General features: G+C 35.9%; 1 protein-coding gene across 1 annotated transcript in view; it reads right to left on the minus strand.

Moving 5' to 3' along the window:
* Positions 1-9,293: 9,293 nt before the first annotated feature.
* TBCA (tubulin folding cofactor A) overlaps positions 9,294-21,122 on the minus strand; it is an 82,941-nt gene continuing 71,112 nt past the window's right edge. Inside the window, exons 3-4 of the mRNA XM_037143703.2 lie at positions 11,946-12,032; positions 9,294-9,912 (exon numbers count right to left, since the gene is read on the minus strand). Of these exons, the coding sequence (XP_036999598.2) occupies positions 9,832-9,912; positions 11,946-12,032 (168 nt within the window). The 3' untranslated portion in view covers positions 9,294-9,831. The remainder of the gene's footprint in view (positions 9,913-11,945; positions 12,033-21,122) is intronic.

A 21,122-nucleotide genomic window follows, 5' to 3' on the forward strand; every position in this document is an offset into this window, starting at 1 on the left:
ATTCCCCCCTTTAGTTCATGAACACGTGTCTCAAGTTCTTTAGATTCTATATTTTCCCTACTATTCTTACCCTCCCCCTATCTATTTTCTATCTACTGTCTATGCTACTTATTTTCTGTACCTTCTCCCCCCTTCTCCTTCTCCCACTCCCCTGTTGCTAACCCTCCTTGAGATCTTCATTTCTATGTTTCCACTCCTGATCTAGCTGTCCTCTTAGTTTGCTTTTGTTTTAGGTGTGGTTGTTGATAACTGTGAGTTTGCTGTCCTTTCACTGTTCATCTTTTTTATCTTCTTTTTCTTAGGTAAGTCCCTTTAACATTTCATATAATAAGGGCTTGGTGATGATGAACTCCTTGAATTTGGTCTTATCTGAGAAGCACTTTATCTGTCCTTCCATTGTAAAAGAAAGTTTTGCTGGATAGAGCAATCTTGGTTGTAGGTCTTTGGTTTTCATGACTTGGAATACCTCTTTCCAGGCCTTTCTTGCCTGTAAGGTCTCTTTTGAGAAATCAGCTGACAGTCTGATGGGAACTCCTTTGTAGGTGACTGTCCCCTTATCTCTTGCTGTTTCTAGAATTCTCTCCTTCATTTTAATCTTGGGCAATGCAATTATGATGTGCCTTGGTGTGTTCCTTCTTGGGTCCAACTTCTTTGGGACTCTTTGAGCTTCCTGGACTTCCTGGAAGTCTATTTCCTTTGCCAGAATGGGGAAGTTCTTTTTTTATAATTTGTTCAAATAAGGTTTCTACTCGTGGCTGTTCCTCTTCCCCTTCTGGTACCCCTATAATTCGAATGTTGGAACGTTTAAAGATGTCCTGGAGGTTCCTAAGCCTCTCCTCATTCCTAAGCCTCATTTTTCTGAATTCTTGTTTCTTCATCCTTTTCTGTTTGGTCATTTTTTCCTTCCTTCTGGTCTGCTCCCTTGATTTGAGTCCCAGTCTCTTTTCCATTACTACTGGTTTCCTGTGCATTACCATTCATTTCAATTAGTTTAGCATTCATATGTTTCTCTAATTTATGACTGAAATCAACCAGTTCTGTGAGGATCCTGATCACCAGTGTTTTGAACTGTGCATCTGAAAGTTTGGCTATTTCTTTATCGCTTAGATTTATCGGCTCTGGGGCTCTGAGTTGTTCTTGAGCCATTTTTGGTCTGTTTGCACCCATTAAGTAAGAGGAGCAGAGCTTTAGTTGTTCATCAGGGCAGGGCCACCCAGGTCACTGGTTTGTGACACTGTATGTGGGGGCGGGGTCAGAGAGGGAGCAATGGCGGTCCTCTCCGATTGCCCAGTTGTCCACCGCTCACCCCAGCCTGTTTATCTGAGCACAAAGGTGCGAGCCCGCTGCCCTCCGCCGCACGGTCTCAATGCTTGCCTCTTCACTGGTTTATCTGCTCACAAATGTGCCACCGACTGCAGACAGCCAGCGGTGCCTCTTCCCTGTGTCCGCCCGTAGCTAGCCCGCACCTGGGATCCACGCCTTCGGCTGCTTGCATACCACACGGTCAGGGATCTTTTTGGCCAACCTGCTCCGCTGCTGCCTTCACCCCTCTTACCAGTTTAGCTGAGCATTTCGTTGTTTTCGGACTCAGTATTGTTGATTTTCTGTGTGGTTTGGTTGCGTTTATTATTGTTAAAACTTTGTTGTTTTTAGATTTGGTTGTGCGAGGATGCAAGGTGTTTCCAGCTACGCCTCCATCTTGGCGGAATTCCTAGAATAATTTAATTCTTAATTAGGCCTTTGTTCACATTAACTGTTCTTCCTGCTCAACAACTTGTGTTCTCCTGAATGTAGTCGTAAGTTGCTGAGGTAGTGTGTCTTTGTCAAGCAGGAGGAGGAGATCGCTTCAGGTGCACGAGGAGAATTTGGGTTTGCTTTGCAGAAGGAAAGAATGTCCTCCAGGTAGCTCTGACTAGCAGCTGATGTCCAGAAGTCTGATGCCACAAAGTGTTTTCTGTGACTAAAGAAACACAAGCTTCTCAGTTCCCTGAAACTCCCCCTGCCATACCCTCTAGCTACAGAGAAACTACCTACTTTTGCTTTTTAGGAGACACAGATTTGAGACCTTTCCCTCCAATTCTCACTTTGGCCAAATCAATTAAACTTTTTTTCTGTCTCTGAGCACCAATGTCTCAATGTTTTAGACTATTAGAGCATTGAGTATTTGAACCTGAATTTTGGGAGGTAACAGATTCTTTTCTTTTAAAGTTTATATAGTTTTTAAAGATTTTATTTACTTTTAGAGAGAGGGGAAGAGAGGGAGAAAGAGAAGGAGAAAAACATCAATGTGTGAGAGATACATTGATTGGTTGCCTCTTGTGTGCCCCCAAGTGGGGGCCTGGCCCACAACCCAGCCATGTGTCCTGACTGGGAATCAAACCGGCAAACTTTAGGTTCACAGGCCGGCACTCAATCCATTGAAGCGCACCAGCCAGGGCTGGAGGTAACATATTCTTAACTGCATAGCTTTGAGCCTCGTCTTTCAGTCCTCCCAGTGATTTAGTGAGATGCCCAATATTCTTTTTTATAGAAAAAGATTAATGCCCCCAGCTTTATGGCTGTATAACTGACATACAATAAATAGCATATATTTAAACGGTAAAATTTGTTGTTTTGTCTTGTGCATTAACCTGGGAAACTATGACCACAATCAAGATAGGTGAACTTACACATCACTCCCCAAAGTTCCCCATACCTCTTGTAATCTTAAGTGCCTGCAGCCACTGCAGCACTGGGAGAGTTCTGAGATGAGTGAGATGAACACAGCCTTTTGAGCCAGTCTTGAAAGGAGCCACCAGACAGTTCAAAACAAGTCATTAAAAATTTGTGTTAATTGAGTTCAGCTTGTTCCCTCTGCTGCTGGTACCAGTGCCAGGAATACATGCTGCTATTTATAAGACAATCAGAGGGCTGGGGAGTAGAGGATGGAGCCAGGGTAAGTTAAAACTCCACAAAGTTCACTGTTTTTGCTCAGACTCTGCCAGTTGTGTCTGGGCACGAAGTGGTGACTCCAAGACCCTTTACATATGGAAGTGAAAATTAGAAGTCTCCCTATTTTGTGTGTGTGTGTGTGTGTGTGTGTGTGTGTGTGTATAGTACATACATATATATTAAAAACATTAAAATTCTATTAAAATCATTAATAGAATCATTAATTTCCTATCCCAGTTTGATGTCCATCATGCAATTTAGTTTTGAAATAGGTATTTATAAGTGTTTTATTTAGCAAAATCTATTTTTATGCTTAGACACCCATTTTGTACTCCAACATTAAATATTAACTAAAATATTCTTAGTTTTTAATGATTTTGTTTCTTACATTTAACTCTGTACAATTACAGTGGCCTATCTCAGGTTTCCCCTTTGCTTCCAATGACTCAGTCTCTACAGAGCAACACCATTTTTAAACAATAATAATTAAACCATGTCACTCCTTGGCTTAAAGTTCTCGTGGACTCTCATTAGAATGAGAGTTCACAACACTCTACACATCATTCACTTGGCTTCTGCCCCACAGGTTCTTAGGACTCACCTAGCACCTTCTTCCCCTTGCATTTCAGACTAGCTGTTCTTTTTGTTTGGAATGCACTTCTCCCTGCCGAGTTTCTACTTCAGAGCCCAGCTTAAATGTCACCTCTTTAGGAAGCCCTTGTCTGATAACCTAGTTGTTTTATGTCAAAGCATTTTATGTTATTTTTCACAGAACATACTATTGCTATTTTATTAGCTACTGTCAATCTCCATGAGTTGTATGCACCCCAGAAGCAGAAATGTTTGCCTTGCTCACCATGGTATCCCAGCTCCAAAACAGTGCCTGGCTAATAGTAGAGGCTCCAGAAATATTTGGTACATACATTTAGTTCTTTAATCTATTTAAACTGTATTTTGTTGTGTTCGATGAGGTGTCTCCTTTTATTTTTCTCAATAGAGAACTGACTTTCCTAATTCCATTATCCATCCTTTACTACCAACTTGAGATGCTGCCTCTATCAGATACTGACGTATCGATACATTTTCGGGCTGCTTTGGGTTCCTATCTATACTACTAAGTCTACTCTTATTCTAGTTTCACTGTTTTCAATTCCCAATTGCTTTACCTCCTACATTTACCCCCATCCTCCTTATTAACTCTCCCTTTTCAAGATTTTCTCAGATAGTCGCCCATTTATTTTTCTCTATCTCTGTAATTTTGATTGTTGTATATATATGTGAATTTGTGAACTGCCAGATTTAAAATACTCTAACAGTGTTACATGTCCTATTTCCCTATATTCTCACTTCATAATACCAATTCAAAATCCTTTGTTGATTAGTTTCACCAATGTTTTCTTCTACCTTTTTTGTTTTATATTGATTTTTTTTTTTTACTCAGTTGAAATTTATTTTGGTGTGAGAGGCAAAAGATTCCACTTTATTTCCCTCCCAAATGGTTAGCCAGTTATCCCATATTGACTTATTAAATAATCTACTAAGGGTCTGAAATAACCTTTATCACATACTAAGTGTCCATATACATGTTTGTGTTTGCTGCTGGACTCTATGCTTTCTGATCTCTTATTTTTTTACATGCTTAATTATTGCAACTTGACACATTTTAGTAGTGAGCATAGCTAGTTACCCTGCATCACTACTGTTTTTCATATCCCCTTCCTAGCCATTCTGACCTGTTAAAATTTTTTTTAAATTTGGATTTTAGAATAATTCTCTAAAATTCTCTCTTCTCTTTACAAACCCTGTTGCATTCTATCTCACTGAATCTACAGATTGACATAAGGAGAAATCACATTTCGACAATCGTAAATTTCCATACATAGTATAAGTCATCTTGAAAAATGTCTCCTATGACTCAGGAGGTTTATTTTTCTATTATATTTGGTTATTGCTGGAATATAGAAAAACTTTTGGATTCTATGAATACCTATGACTGCTTTAACGAAGTAACACAAACTAAGGGACTTTAAAAAACTGAAGTTGTCTCATCATTTGGGAGGCTACAATTCCAAAATCAAGGTCTTGGCTGAGCCGTACTCGCTCGAGACATAAGAATCTTTTCTGTGCCTTCCTCTTAGCTTCCAGTGTCACCTGTTATCCCTTGGCTTGCAGCCACACAATGCCAATCTTGCCTGATTGTCCCACTGTCTTACTTAGTGTGTCAGTCATATTACATTAGACCTATCCCACTCTAGTATGACCTCATCTTAACTGATATCTGCAACTGATACCTTATTTCCAAGTAAGGTCATATTCTGAGGTTGTAGGGGTTAGGATTTCCTTTTTAGGGGGATGTAATTCAACCTATAAAAGTTCTATATGTTCATTTTGTAACTACCCACTTTAATATCCTCATTGCTTCTGATTATCTTAAAGATGACTGACTTACGTTTTCCTGATACACTTATTGACTACATATCAAAATGCCTTTTTCAATATTTTCATTTTACCTTTTTATCTAATTTCATTGGCTAGTATTTTATCTCACAGACAACACATATTCATCATTCATCTTTTAAAATTTTGAATTATTTTAAAACTTTAAATTTGGTTACTACTGAAACATTTAAAAAGCTATCCATTTGCATTCCTTAATTTGTGAACTGTATTTCTGTGCTATTTTTTTATATGCTGGGGATTCTGATTAATTTTAAAGGGCTCTTTGTGCATTAAAGATATTAATCTCTTGTGACATATATGTACCTTGTCAACTAGCCAACAGTCAACCAAAAGCACAAAACAAAGGCACAGATCTATTGTAACATAAATTAATTTTACCTTTCTGTGCAAGTCCAATACATGAACAAATACCTCTCATATTACGAGAGCTGTAAGACTAATAGTGGAGTGCAATGTAAATTTACATGAAGCACCCTTGAAAATTTCAAGTACACTGATACTTATAACTTGTTTCATAGTGCACCATTTCTAAACCATTCAATTTCTTCCCAGCTAAAGCACTCAAGAGTATCAAGGACCAAATTATCTGATTAACCCTTTCTTACCAAATGCTTAACAGCTCTTGCTCACCAGCATGTCAAGTTTACACTGACATTTAAAGGTCCTGACTTGCCATCAAAGAAAGGATTAATCTGTCCTTGGTTTATCTAAATGACCAAATAATAAGATTTAAGTGATAACCAGCTGTAGAATGTGTCCTTATTAAATTTGATAGGATTTTTAAAAAGCCAACTAATGTAATGAAGTTTGCAAAGTAATTTAGATTAACTAGGTTTGACTGCTCAATTTGGAAGTGATTCAAAGCACAGGTATAGGCGTAGAGACAATTTTTAAATCTTAGGCTTTGAATATTCTTGACTGGAAAGTCAAGAAATGTCAAATGAACATTAACATATATTGCCATAACCAGCTTTCATCACTCTTTACATTCCTTCCTAAGGAACTGTTTACATGACTTACCCACCTGGTACAGCATAGGATTAAGGAAAGATGACTTGGTTCTTAGGATGTTAATACTTCTCCAGAATGGAAATGTTCCAAAAGCCCAGCCTGAAAGCTTCTGGCCAAGACTTTGGAGAAGTACTTTGATTTACTAGGACTGACTCTCTGTGGGCCAAGAATGTCCAAGTGAAATTCTAGAATTTGGGAATGCTCTTAACAACAGCATTAAAACTGGCCGAGATTTGGTGCCTTTACTCATTTCACCCGTTATATTTCTTTATTATATGAACTTTCTTACTTAGAAATGATGTGCCCTTTGCTGAACGGAAAACAATACAAAAAAGTTAGGCTTACAGCCCTGGCTGGCGTAGCTCAGTGGATTGAGCACGGGCCTGAGAACCAGAGTATCGAGGTTCGATTCCCAGTCAGGGCACATGCCTGGGTTGCAGGCCGGTTCCCTGCAGGGGACTCACAAGAGGCAACCACACATTGATGTTTCTCTCCCACTCTTTCTCCTTCCCTTCCCCTCTCTCAAAAAATAAATAAATAAAATATTTTTAAAAAAAAGTTAGGCTTACTACTTGATTCTGTCACTTGTCTTTGTTTTGCCTATCTGTCCTCTGCAAGCCATTGTATTCGTCTGTGCAAGGACTAAGAACAGCTAACCAATGTTAAGTGATTAAACTTGACCATCGTGACACTTTATACCAACAGTATATATGACATTCACTTACACAACTGCTCTGAGACCTAAGAAGTATTACAGATGACAGAACTTTTATAATTAAACCAAGGTCTGATTGTACTGTATTAGGGTAGTATTTTTCACAACCCACTAGCAGGTGGTCACGATCACTACTAAAAAAATGAAACAATAAAAAACATCTGAGGAATTGTACATATTATGGATACTTATTATTTTGTGTACTGGGTCAAAATGGAAAATGTTTCTTAGTGTGATTTGTAGCCAAAACAGTTTGAAAAGCTCTGTGTTGTGTTTTTGATGTGATGGAACCCTTCATGGTATTCTCTCACTCCAAAGGTTAGAGATGTTTTTACTTTTTATTTATTCTACAAATGCTTATAAGCAACTGCTATATTTTAGTTGGGGGTCAGGTGTTGGCAGTAGGGAGAAAAGGCAATATTCCTTTTGGAAATTTTTACCTATTGTTACACAGATACAATGTTTTAAATAAAAGCTTAAAAACAAGTTAACGCTGAATCACTTACAACTGTTCTTATTAATTTAATGTGCCTCTTGGTCATGAAAAGTTAAGTGGAATGTGTCAAAAATTCCCAGGAGTAGGCTTTCACAGAACTCTAGGCTTTTTGCTGCTTCTCATCAGTACTTAGCGAGATCCAGTATAAAATCTATAGTTGAGGTAGAAATTGTCTAAAGATATGCTTTTTTTAGCTACCTTGCTTTTTGGCAAGAAAATATTTTTCCAATAAACAAGATTCATATCATACAATTTGTGAGAGAGAAAGGAAGGGGTGGGGGAGAGAGAGAAACATCGACTGGATGTGTCCTATATGCCCCTGACCAGGGATCAAACTCACAGCCTTATTAAGGTGTACAGACAACATTCCAACTCAGCCATCCAGTGAGGGAACTTTTTTTTTAATGGTGTGCAATCTTCAAGCTTTCATTGGTCAGAAAACCATTTGCTATGAATACATACAATATTTGGCAAAATACTGAAATGAGATGTTTTACATTAAAAAAGTCAAATACTTTCTTTAAATGATATCTCATTTAAAAAAAAAAAAAGGGCCAAACTATCGGGTGCTTAGTAATTCCATCTACAAATATTTTCAATTCTGCTGGTACTCAAAGCTCTCATATTGAACCTCAGTATCAGAATTTACAATGTAATTATAGTTTTTATTTTCACACTCTTCTCTCCTACTAAAATACTTATTAAATGGCATACAATATGTTTCAAGATGATGACATTTCAATTTAGAAATGCTTCTGATGTATGTTATCCTCTGATGAAGTAATTTTCTGCATGTACAAAGATTTTATAAACAATACATTCTGTGCTTTAAAACAAGAGTAGCCTTTATAAATTAACATTAGGAAAGAATACTCCACTTCTCTAATCTTAACATATTCAATGTTTTGATTTCTAGCAACCATTTGCAACTTCCAAAAATCAAATCACACTATGAGTCTGTAGCTGCAAAAATTCAAGTTTTATTATTTTCTTCAATTATGAGTTTAAAGTTTAAGTGCTATTGTAACTATTTTGGTTCATTAGGTCACTGTTCATGTTAGGCTGACAATATAAGGCTCATACACATTTTCTAGTAATAGAGGAGAACATGAGTTGTTACATATTTTTGGAAAATGGACTCAAGTGGTTAGGTAATGGGTTTATAATTGTACTGAAAAAATACCTGTGATAAAGCAATGCTCTTTTCTAGTTAATCAAAAATAATCCAGGTTTGGCTATGGCCAGTGTATTTTGGAGCCGGCTCATTACCTTCCCAACTCTGTGTTCAGTGATGTCACGTTACTAGCTTGAAATAGGTCACAGTAGTAGAATTTACACCACAAAACTCAGCAACAGCTGCAACTCAGAGGTTCCTTTCCCATCTTCAAGAGCCATTAAACATTTCCCAACACACCAGTGGCGTTAGATGCTATTCCTTCAAAATACAACTCAATTCTTTATCGCTCATAGGAATCTTTATTTGAACATTAAATGGTTGGTGTTTTCTGTATAAATCTTTCTGGAAAAAAATTTAAATGTTTCTCATTAGTAGTGAAAATGATAGACTTTCACTGTGAAGTGATAAATACATGGTTCTTCTCTTCTAATCAGGGGGTCGAACCCTATTCAAAAGAAACTGCTCAAAATTTGGATTTTTATCTAAAAAATAAAATGGTATCCTGATTTTTAAAAATATTTTATTTATTTTTAGAGAGAGGGGAAGGGAGGGAGAAAGAGGCGGAGTAAAACATCAGTGTGTGGTTGCCTCTCGTGTGCCCCCTACTGCGTTCCTGGCCCACAACCCAGGCATGTGCCCTGTCTAGGAATCAAACCAGCAACACTTTGGTTTGCAGGCTGGTGCTGAATCCACTGAGCTACACCAGCCAGGGCGGTATCCTGTTTTTAACTCAAACCACACTTATAAAGCAAAATATTTGAACTTCAAATAAAATCTAACAAATTTTAATTCTCTGTCAAAAATGTCTATGACTTAATAATGAAAGTTTAATTAAAATATTTTGTAAAAAAGTATAAAAAACAATTTTATTAGACGAATTCATTTATTTGACACATTAAATTAGGCAAAGAAAAATATATGCAACTACATAAAAAGGATCACATCCTCATACTACTTGAACAAACAGCAGTGGTCAAAAACAATGAATTGTGGAATGAACCCCAGGTTTAACTGCAAAAAAACACCCTGTACAGAAAAACTTTAGGCTTCTAACTTCACTGAATCCAGTACTAAACGTGCTTCCTTATATTCCTCAGCTTCTTCCAACTCCTTTTCACTCTCCTAAAATGAAATATAAAAAGCAAGTTTATCCTTCTCAAACTTTAGTATTTTATTACTTATTTGCTCAAGTATTACAAACCATCAATGTAAATAGCTCTAAAATTAAAAGAAAAAGGATTCCAAAACTCATCTAAATATAGTGTAATTCCACAGGTTCTTTTTTACAGGTAAGAGAAGAAATAGGTTTGGTTTGGTCTCATTGCATATTCTCAATACATAAGTGAAAAACATGGTCATCTAAAGCTATTAAATGAATAATTATTAATCATGGACTAAAAGCAAAAAATGATGACTTCTTAATGTGTTACATATATGATAAAATTTAGACCAAAATAATCCCAAAGCTACTCACAATGACAAAGACAACTCTGGCTGGGGTCATGCCAGATTTAAGTATAATCTTTGAATTAGAAAAATGAACTTCCTGCCTATTAATAAACATTATATATCCTCTCATAAGGAAACAAAATACCAACATTTTTCCTTTTCTAATATTTAAAGACTGAAATTTTCCTTCATAGTTTATATAAAAAATTTAACTAATATATTATAGTGGATACAGATAAATGAAATATTATCATCTAAATTATTATGCATAGCAAATTTTTCTTGGTATTTAATAAATAAACAAGGCTATGGTCAGTAATTCAGGTCAGGTCAACAAAAGATAGCAACACACAAACAATTACACAGCAGAGGAAATGAAATGTTGTATGTTTATGTAATATAAAACTTACAGCAAAAGGAATAACAATTTACTTAATTCAGACTATAGGTAAGAATTTCTTGAACCTCTGCATTATACTTGTCTTTGTTCTCTATCAGTAAATATAAGCTGTTTGAGGGTAGAGATATTGCTGAATACATTCTCAAATACATCATCCAAAAACAGTATTATTTTTTTCAAGCAATTTCTATACTACTAGATTCATGAGAGAAAAAAAATCATTTAAATTGTCAGGAAATACAGATGATGCTTCTGTCTCAAGTAGTATTTTAATAGAGTAATTATTTCTTGCTTTCATCTACTCTTTACTTCAAAATCATAGCTTCATTTTGGGCTGTTAAGGAAAGCAATCTTGCCTTTAAAAGGTTCCTATTGATAAATACAAGGTTCTACGTCAAAATTATAGTAAAATGTGAATATTCCGCCCGCCCCCCCCCCTACAGATTTAGTCTTGATGCTATTTTGGTAGGAAAACAAATCTCATTCTCCTTCAAAGAATATATATGATCACACTGAAAAAGCCTCATATTATTTTTGTTATATAGGGAACAACTATGAATCAGGAGACAGCTGTGTAGCTAGCTAGTAATTAATATTAGCTCAAGAAACAGAAATAAAAAATGAAATTAGTAAATGTTAGAATTCATCAAATTACCATCCACATATATTCCAATTGGCTTGTATATAGTATTATACTTTTTATGTCTATTAGGAAAGAAATAAGATGACTTAATTATTCTTAGAATTCTTTATAAAATGACTCTGCCACTGTATCACAAAGCATTTATAAAGCAAGTATAATAACAGTGCATCTAGCTCCAATTTAATGTAAGAGGACTACCTAGATCACAGGGTTTTTCTCTCTCAAACTAATTCAGATTTGAATCTGAGAGAATTCCAGATCCTTTTTATTATGGTCCAAGTGCATTTGACACACTTAAGATTTTCTAAAATTTCAAACAATCTACCTACCTTCAATGTATGAAAAAGATCTTCATGTATGAAAACCAAATAATTCAAGATACTGGGGAACAATATTAGTACCATGAATACCTACCCTGTTAACTCAAATATACTTAATTAAGTTTAAATAAATAGAAGAAACATACTGGACATTGTACTTTTACTGAAGGCATAATTTAAAACAAAATTTGAACTTCATTAATTATTCTGAATATATTGGTACCACTGGGTAAATGAACAAAATATGTCACCAATTAGTTTTCATTGTAAAAATATTAAAAAATTTTTGATCTTTTATATATCAGATTTAAACATGTAAACAAGACAGAGACGTCTCACTCACTAGTGTCTGCAGCAGATCGGCGTAGGCCGCTTCCAGCCTGCGCTGGCAGTCTGGGATCATCATCCGGGACTCCTGCAGGATCTCCGCCTGTAGGAAGAGTCTCTGTGAGGCAGGCAGAGATGGCAGAACTTATGTATTTAGCTTACACTTCTGTAAATATCTAAAGTGACTCTGAGGAATCAGAAAAAAATACAGCTATGTAAAAGTTCAATATTTTCATTTAATTCTTTTATTGACCGCTCTGAAAGAGAGAAGGAGAGATCTATTTTTGTTGTTTCACTCATTCATACATTCACTGGCTGATCCTACATGTGCCCCAACTGGGGGATCGAACGTGCAACCCCAGTGCATCCAAGCAACACTCCAACCAACTGAGCCACCCAGCCGGGACTCAATATTTTAATTTAAATTGTGTTCGTTAGAAGTCAGAATGACTATCATAGTGTAAAATATACAAAGCACAACTTTTAGATCTAAATCTTTTTGGTAATCACCTTCTTGTGCTAAGTGAAAATTAACTGAAAAAGCTTTCCATAGAGCATTTATTTTAAAAGGCTACGTAAAATAAACTATTTCTCCTGCTGTCACAAAGCACCTTTATCCAAAATGGGATCAGCTGGTTATATAAACATCTCCTGCATCTTTTGAGTAATAAAGAAAAACAGTGTTCAGATAATATCACATGGAGATAATTACTGCATGAAAAGAGTTATTGAGTTATTGATCACATCGTGTGCACACTGCAGGAGGCTCTCACTGAAAGACAAAGGTAAAGAAAAATGAAACGCAAAGACCAGCAGGTTCATATTTTTGATGCTTATCATGCATAAAAAGTTATTACTTATCCTTGTGCTTCATTTTAGGAGACAGATTATTCTCCCCATGTAGTTTGAGCCAAATTACTAACCTAGCATCCCTCTGAATCTGAACTTCTGCCTCTTCCTACAGAAGACCCCACAGAATTAAACACAGGAATATTTATCCCAGCATATATTTCTGGACTTAAAAATATTCAAAGCTGGGCTATAACATATAAAATCATAGAAGAAACAAATCAAAGCATTGACTCAGAGACCCAATCAATAAGAGGGTAAATAAATTAGTTTCAGATGTTGGAACTCAAAAGTCTTTTTCCTAAGGTAAGTAGGAAGCTTTATTTCCTTACAACTATTCTTAGAAAGACACAGATATCAATTAAGCATTTAATTCCAAATGCTCATGTGTGATCAAATACCTCTGGTTAAATGAGTACAAAAATCTGAACTTTTACTAAGGTTAATTATCTAGCTCATATAAAATAAAAAGAAGAAAAGCATAACTTAATGGTAACTATAATGTATTTTAACAGAAACTTTAGTAAGTCCCAGCCCCAACAGTTTCGTCATAGCTCACACTGTAAACAAATTCTAATACACAGTGATGCTCTCTCTGTCCATGTTTTCTCAGGTGAAAATCTACTGCTGAACTTGTAATTCTTTTACTGATAAGGCACAGGTTGAAAATTTCAAATGGAGAATCATGACTTGACTTCAGAGCTATGCATACTATGCCTAGATATTTAATCACCATTCCTACGTTATTTTTGTGTATCTGGTTAGTCATGTGAAAAATCAGTGGCAGGCACATTTCACTGGGTAAGCAATTCATATTTCCTCCCCTATGGATTTCCCTTGAGAATAGCTTATAAAAATTAATAAGATAAAAGAAAGAAAGAATAGGTCAAACACATGATAAGCCAAATGTATACTTGTGAACTTTTTAAAAAGCTTTAGTAAGTTGTCACTGAAATAAACTTTAAACAGTGCTATCCAAAATAACTTCTGCTCATTATTATTACAGAGCCAGAATCATCATCTGACTTAATGTGGAGCCAAAGATTAGTCTTTCCTGTACCCAGCCCCAATTCACTCAATAAGCCTACTATATAGCTGCAGGACACCAGGCACAGGAGACACAAAGATGAAAGAGAGAAGGTGTCCATCTTCCAATCCAGTATAGAAGCATAAACATAAAAGCAAACATCTGACACTGCTTCTATAAGGCCATACCAGAGGGAGCCGAAGGCTTCCAGTACAGTGATGACTATGATTTGGAATCCAAAACCATATCTCTTACAAGGCCATAAATCATATGTTTTACCTTGTAACAATGAATTACAACTGCCAGAAATAATTTTAAAAGACAGTATATAAGGTGCGATTATACAGTAAAGACACCCCTCAAAATACTTTCACTACACTAAATGAGTATTACCTTTCAAAGTGTTCCTTTGGGAGGAAGTCACTAAAATGAATGGCGTCTCTGTTTAAAATATCTGAGTAAACTGTCAGTTTATTCTAATGCTGACTATGACAAGACTGAGGTTAGGCCAGAATCTTGACACAGACTGGGAGGTACAAGGAACCTTAGGGGAATAAAACAGGATGCAGTCTTACTAATGTTTAATTGTTTTTAAAAAATTATGCTTTTTTGAAGATGTTATTCAGGTAAAATGGAAGAGGAAGCTTAGTAAGGCTGAGATTATAACAATGAATAAACAACTGAATTAAAATCTGATCAATTTCCTTTAAAAATCAAACATAGATAAATTGGAGGGAAGACACTCTAATTGGCAGATTGTCATCCCCCCCCCCCCCGAAAGAAGAGTTCTGTGAAGTAATCTGGTCAATGTTAAGTTTTGCTATTGCGTGATTGGCAGAAGGATTGCAGCTTCTTTACTGATCCAGATCACTCTCACACAGGGCTGGCTCTAAGTATAATCTACAGGCACTCCAACGCTGGATACTGGCTGCTTCTGGAACCAATGGTAACTGCTAAACTGAGCTCCAGAGAAGTCCAGAGATAACTGAACAATGGTTATATCTTTTCTTTTATATTATGGTAAAATAGCAATGTGTTAATAAACATGTTGATAAATCCATTTGACAACAAAAGAAAATGGCAGCTGTATGAGGTGATGGATTTGTTGAGTAGCTTGACTACAGTAAATAGTTCACAATGTACACATAGGTCAAATCATCAGGCTGAACATCTTAAATCTATATAATTTTCAACTATACCTCAACTATATTATATCTGGAAACCTACAGAAGACACCACAGACTTAAACACAGGAATTATAGTCAACTATACCTCAATAAAGCTGAGGGGGAAAAGATATAAAGATACTCTTGCCAGAAAAACAGATGGAGAATCACAGAGTCGGAAAGGACATAGTGGTCATCTAGTCCAGTCTCAACTTACAAATAAGAAAGTCAAGTCTCAGAGTGATTAGCTAGTTGACAGGGCCTGAGTTACAGCTGACGACTTTGATTTCAACTCTTAGCATGTGGATTAGTGGTAGTGGTTGGTAGCCAGTCTCCACGACGGCCCCCAATGATCCTCATCTCCTGGAATTCTTGCCCTTGGGCAGCCACTTCCCATACCGAATTTGGGTTAGCTCTGTGTGACCAAGGGAATGTAGTGCAGTTGGGATTCTCAGACTGAAGATCTGAGGCTAGGTCTTAAAAAGCCTTACAGTTTCCACATGGCTTCTTGGAATGCTTACTTTTGGGAACCCTTCTCTCAAACTAGAAGAAATTCATTTGACTTGTGTTTGAGGTTACTGCTGATTAGTTAAGGATGTAAGAAGAATCCCATGGGTCAAAAATAATCTGGTTCCTTAAACCCTAACAATAGGAATAACTATTTTAAATATAAATGGTCTGGATTCACCAGCTAAAAGACACACATTCACAGACTGGATCCAACTTTTTGGAGTCGTCAAGAAACTCACTTCAAACAGAACAAAACAGATCAAAAATAAAAGGATGAAAAAACAAATGTCATGCACTAAACATTAAAAAAGGAGTGGCTCTATTAATGTTGGATAACTGGACAGACTTCAGAGCAAAAAAACTTAGGAAGAAAGAGCATTATTACACAATGATAAAATGATCAATACCCCCAAGAAGTCACAGAGATCCTAAATGTGTATGCACTAACAAGATAGTTTCAAAATACAGAAAACAAAAACTGATAAAACTAACAGTCAAATCCACAAATATATTTGAGGATTTTAATACCCCATAGAAGTACTAGACTAAAAAAGAAATCAGCAAAGGTGCAAAAGAACCGAACAACACCATCAACCAGTAAGGTCTAATAGACATTTATAGAACATTCTACCTAAGAAAGTTAAATACAAATACTTTTCAAGCACCCATGAAATATTCACAGCAATACACTGCACCCTGGGTCAAAAAACAACAACAAAACAAACAAAACAAAAATAACAGGACAAACAGAAAGTCTTTAAACTCTTAGAAGTTAAACAACATATTTCTAAATAACCCATGGCTCCACAAGAAAGTCTCAATGGAAACAGAAATATATAGATAAGTGAAAATGAAAATATAACACATCAAGTTTTGCAGGATTCAGCTAAAGCAATGCTGAGAATTTTACAGCACTAAATCCTTACATTAAAAAAGAAGATCTCAAATTAAAAATTTAAGTTCTTAGTTCGGGAACTTAGGAAAGGAAGAACAAAATAATCAATCCCAAAGCAAGCAGAAGGAAGAGAATAGAAATAAGATCCTAAACCAATGAAATTAAAAACAACAGAGAAAAAGTAATAAAACAAAGAGCCGACCTTTTGAAAAAATTGATAACCCTTTGTAAGATCAACAAAGACAAAGAAAGAAGGCACAAACTACCAGTATCAGTAATAAAAAAGAGCACTACAGATCTTCAACCATTAAAAGGAGAAAAAATACTACAAACAATTTTATAATATTCTTCTTGATGCCCCTGATTTTAACAACTTAGAAGAAATGGAAATCGCTAAAACTCAGCTGATAACCTGAATAGTTCTATGATTATTAAATAAATTAAATTTGTAATTTAAAAAGTGCTTGAAAAAGCAAATCACTAAAACTCAATTAATAATCTAAATAGTTTTATAATCAAATACCTTGAATTCATAATTTAAAAGTTCCTGAAAAAGAACTCTCCAAGCCTAGATTGTTCCACTGAACAATTTTATCAAATATTTAAAGAAGAAATTAGTACCAATTTTACACAAATCCTTCAAGAAAAAAGGAGGGAACACTTCCCAACTCATTTTACAAACTAGTATTAACCTGATGCCCATATCAAACAAAGGTAGTGTTAAAATGAAAACTACAGATCATTATGTCCCATAAACTTAAGACGCAAAAATGCTCAAAAAAATTAGCAAATTGAATCCAGCAACATATAGAAAGAATTAAACGCCACTGATCAAGTGATCAAGAAGATATTCAAAAGACAAGACCTTTCTTCTGCTCCTAGAAAGTGAAGACTCCGTATGTTGTGCCTTGTAGCAAAAACAGTCTTGGGGATTTGTATCACCGCCAGGAAGGAAGGATGTACATATGGCGACCATTTGGCAAAAACCTACAAAGGCTGGGTCTTGGTGCAATCACTGACCAGTTTTGTTGCCTGACACTATCCTTCAGCATAAAGGCAATGTGTTACCAGAAAGGCTATGGAGTCTGGGTTTTGTCTGTAGGTGCGTGAGGAACTCTTAATAAAGATTTCAAAAAATTTTTAAAAATTACGTAGGTCTGGTTCGATATCTGAAAATCAGTCTATGTAATCTACAATATTACTGGCCCAAAAAGAAAACCCATATGGACCTTATCAAATGACATGAAAAAAGCATTCGATAAAATTCAATACCCAGTCATGACAAAAAACTCAGCAAACTAGGGATAGAGGGAAACTTCCTCAACTTAAAAAAGACCACCTACAAAAAACCCACAGCTAACATTATATTTCATTGCAAAAGACTGCCACTTACTTCTTATTGGAACAAAGTAAGGACGGCAACTCTCACTCACCACTCTTATTCAACACTGTACTCTTAAGATCTAGCCAGAGCAATAAGGCAAGGGGGAAAAAAGACATACAGATTGAAAAGAAATAAAGTTGTCCCTTAACAGCAAATGACATGATTGACTATGTGGCCATGATGGTCTATACATTGTCTATGTTTTGTCAGAAGGAATTTATTTTAAAAATCCTAGAATAAGTGAGTTCAGTAAGGTTGCAGGTTATGAGATCAACACACAAAAAACTGGTAGCACTTCTTTACCTAACAAGTACTGTTTATGTGGAAACTGAAACTAAGAACAGCACACTTACAACAGCTTCAAAGAAAATGAAATACTCGGGTATAAATCTAACAAAACATGCAGGATTCTGTATGCTGAAAATTATAAAATGCTAATGAAAGAAGCAAGATCTAAATAAACTCGAATTTACAATTTTCACTGATTAGAAAAGTCAACATAGTAAGGATGTCAAGTCTCAAACTGTCTAAGTTTAATGCAGTTCCTATCTAAATCTCAGCAAGGTGTTTTATAGATAGAGACAAACTACTTTAAAAAGTTTATGGAAAGCAAAGGAACTAGAATAGCTAAAATAATTTGGGGAAAAAGAGTGAGAGACCCACGCTTCCTTATGTTAAGGCTCACTCTATAGCTGCATCAATCAAGACAGTGCAGTTAGGGGACAGACACCAGAAGAGAGAACCCCAAAAGAGACCCACACAAGTATGTCCAACTGGTTTTTGACAGAAGTATAAATTTTAAACAAATTCAGTGGAGGAAGGATGACCTTTTCAACACACGCTGCTGAAGCAACTGGGCACCCACAGGCCAAAGGATGAGCACCTAACTAAATATCCCACCTTACACAAAAATTAACTCAATCAAAGCCTTAAATGTAAGACATAAAAAGCACAAAACTTTAAGAAAAGATTATCTTCAGGATCTAGGACTGGTCAAGGGGGCCTAGATTTGAGACCAAAAGTATGATTCACAAAAGGAAGGAAACATTAGCCATGCATTAGATGTCCTCAAAATTTAAAAAAACTGTTCCTCAGTGAAAAGCCCTGTTAAGAAAATAAAAAAAGACAAATTAAAGACTTAGAGAAAATATATGCAAACCACATATGTGACAAGAGGCATTTATCTAAAATATATAAAAAACAAAGCATTCAAGCAGAAAGACATAGGTAGGAGACATGAACAGACAGTTCACTGAAGAGGACATAGGTGTCAAATAAACAAATGAGAAGATGTTCAACACTATTAGCCATTAGGACAATTCAAATTAAAAGAACAATCAGCTATCACTACACACCTATCATTTAAGTGATGCATAAAAATGAAAAACAGCCCTGACTGGTGTAGCTCAGTGGATTGAGCATGGGCCTGCAAACCAAAGGATCCTGGTTCAATCCCCAGTCAGGGCACATGCCTGGGTTGCAGGCCAGTTCCCAGCAGGGGATGCAAGAGAGGCAACCATACATTGATATTTCTCTCCCCCTCTCCTTCCCTTCCCCTCCAAAGATAAATAAATAAAATCTTTAAAAAAAATTTTAAAGCAATGAAAAACAGTTGTAACATCAAATGCTGGTGAGACTGTGGAGAAAGAGTCATTCACACATCAATGGTGGGAATGTTTTTAAAAAAGATTTTACTCCTTTATTTTTAGAGAGAGGGCAAGGGAGGGAGACAGCGAGGGAGATAAACATTGATGAGAAGGAGACACAATACACCGATCGACTGCCTCTCACACACTCTGAGCAGGGACTGAACCCACAGTCCAGGTATGTGTCCAGAACAGAATCGAACTAGCAACCTTGTTTTCACTTTGCAGGATGATGCCCAAACAACTGAGCCACATTAGTAAAGGCATTGGGGGAAAATTTATAATGATACAGCCACCGTGGAAAACAGCTTAGCAGTTTATTTTAAAGCAAAAATGTGCTAATATGACCCAGCAACTGATTTGGTATATTATCCCAGAGAAATGAAAATTTATGTTCACACCAAAATTGTACACAAATGTTCACAGCAGCTTTTTCCCTACAACCAAAACCTGGAAACAAACCAAATGTCCTTTGATAGTTAATCTGTGATACACCCATATCATGGAATACTACTCAGCAAGCATAAGGAACAGACTATTGATACATTCTATGACTCTGATGGACCTCAAAAGAATTAAGCTGAGTGGAAAAAGCCAATTGCAAAAGGTTATATACTGTGTTTATTCCATTCCATGTTACATTACATTCTTGGTTAATTATTTAGGATTTAGGGGAGGGAAGAAATAAAGACGCAGCATAAGGTAGTCTTGTGATGGAATCGTTCTCCATCTTAACTGTGGTGGTAGTTACACATGCTATACATGTGATAGAGCTGTACAGAAAGAACCACACACATGATTACAACTAGTGAAATGTAAATAAGCTCTATGGTGTACCAATGCCAGTTTTATGATTTGGATATTGTAATATAATTAAGCAAAATGCTAACATTGTGGGAGGAATAGCGAAGGGTGTATGAGACATCCCTAAACACTTTTTGTAACTTCCATGAATTTATAACAAAAAAACAAAAAAGTAAATATACAAATGAAATACCATTCATATACCTGAGTTTACACACCAAGAGACAATAACACTTTCTTGTACCACTGAAAGTACTTTACATAGTATTTTTATTATATCTGGTATTACAGGATCAGCCTTCTAAGAGACCCTAAGGCAAACTCCTCTTTGTAGACTAAAACCTCCTATTATTTTCCATTTATTTAATAAAAAAAGTTTCCCCTTCATTTATAGGAAAACAAATCAAACTGAACATTAACTCATGTTTCAAGTAAATCACACAAAAATGTGTGTGCATCTTTCTCAAAAAGACAAATTTCACAACACTTCAATTGTATGTAATAACTGCAAAATTTTTTCGAGAAATCTTGGTGGGAAAATGGTGCCCACCAAGTTAGTCTTTCTTTAAATTAACTAACCAATTAATTAATTAATTTGTAGAGAGGGGAAGGGTGGAGAAACAGGAAGAGAAATATCAATATGTGGTTGCCTCTCCTATGGCCCGCACTGGGCCCTGAATTTCTGCTCCTGGGTAGGTTAAAAAAAAAAAGAGACCAGAATATCTTTCCTGGATGAAGACAAAATTGTCTATATCCATACCTAAATGAGGGATGAGGAGATTGAACAAGTAAATCATAAGTAGAGAGCTAAAATCAATTTTGGGCAGGCTTCTAGTCAAGATGGTGGCACAGGCAGGCATGGTTTGCTTCTTCACACAACCATGTGAAAACTACAACTAAAATACAGAATGA

Source organism: Artibeus jamaicensis, unplaced genomic scaffold, assembly GCF_021234435.1.
Source record: "Artibeus jamaicensis isolate MK-2021 breed Jamaican fruit bat unplaced genomic scaffold, CSHL_Jam_final contig_373, whole genome shotgun sequence".
Lineage (NCBI taxonomy): Eukaryota > Metazoa > Chordata > Mammalia > Chiroptera > Phyllostomidae > Artibeus > Artibeus jamaicensis.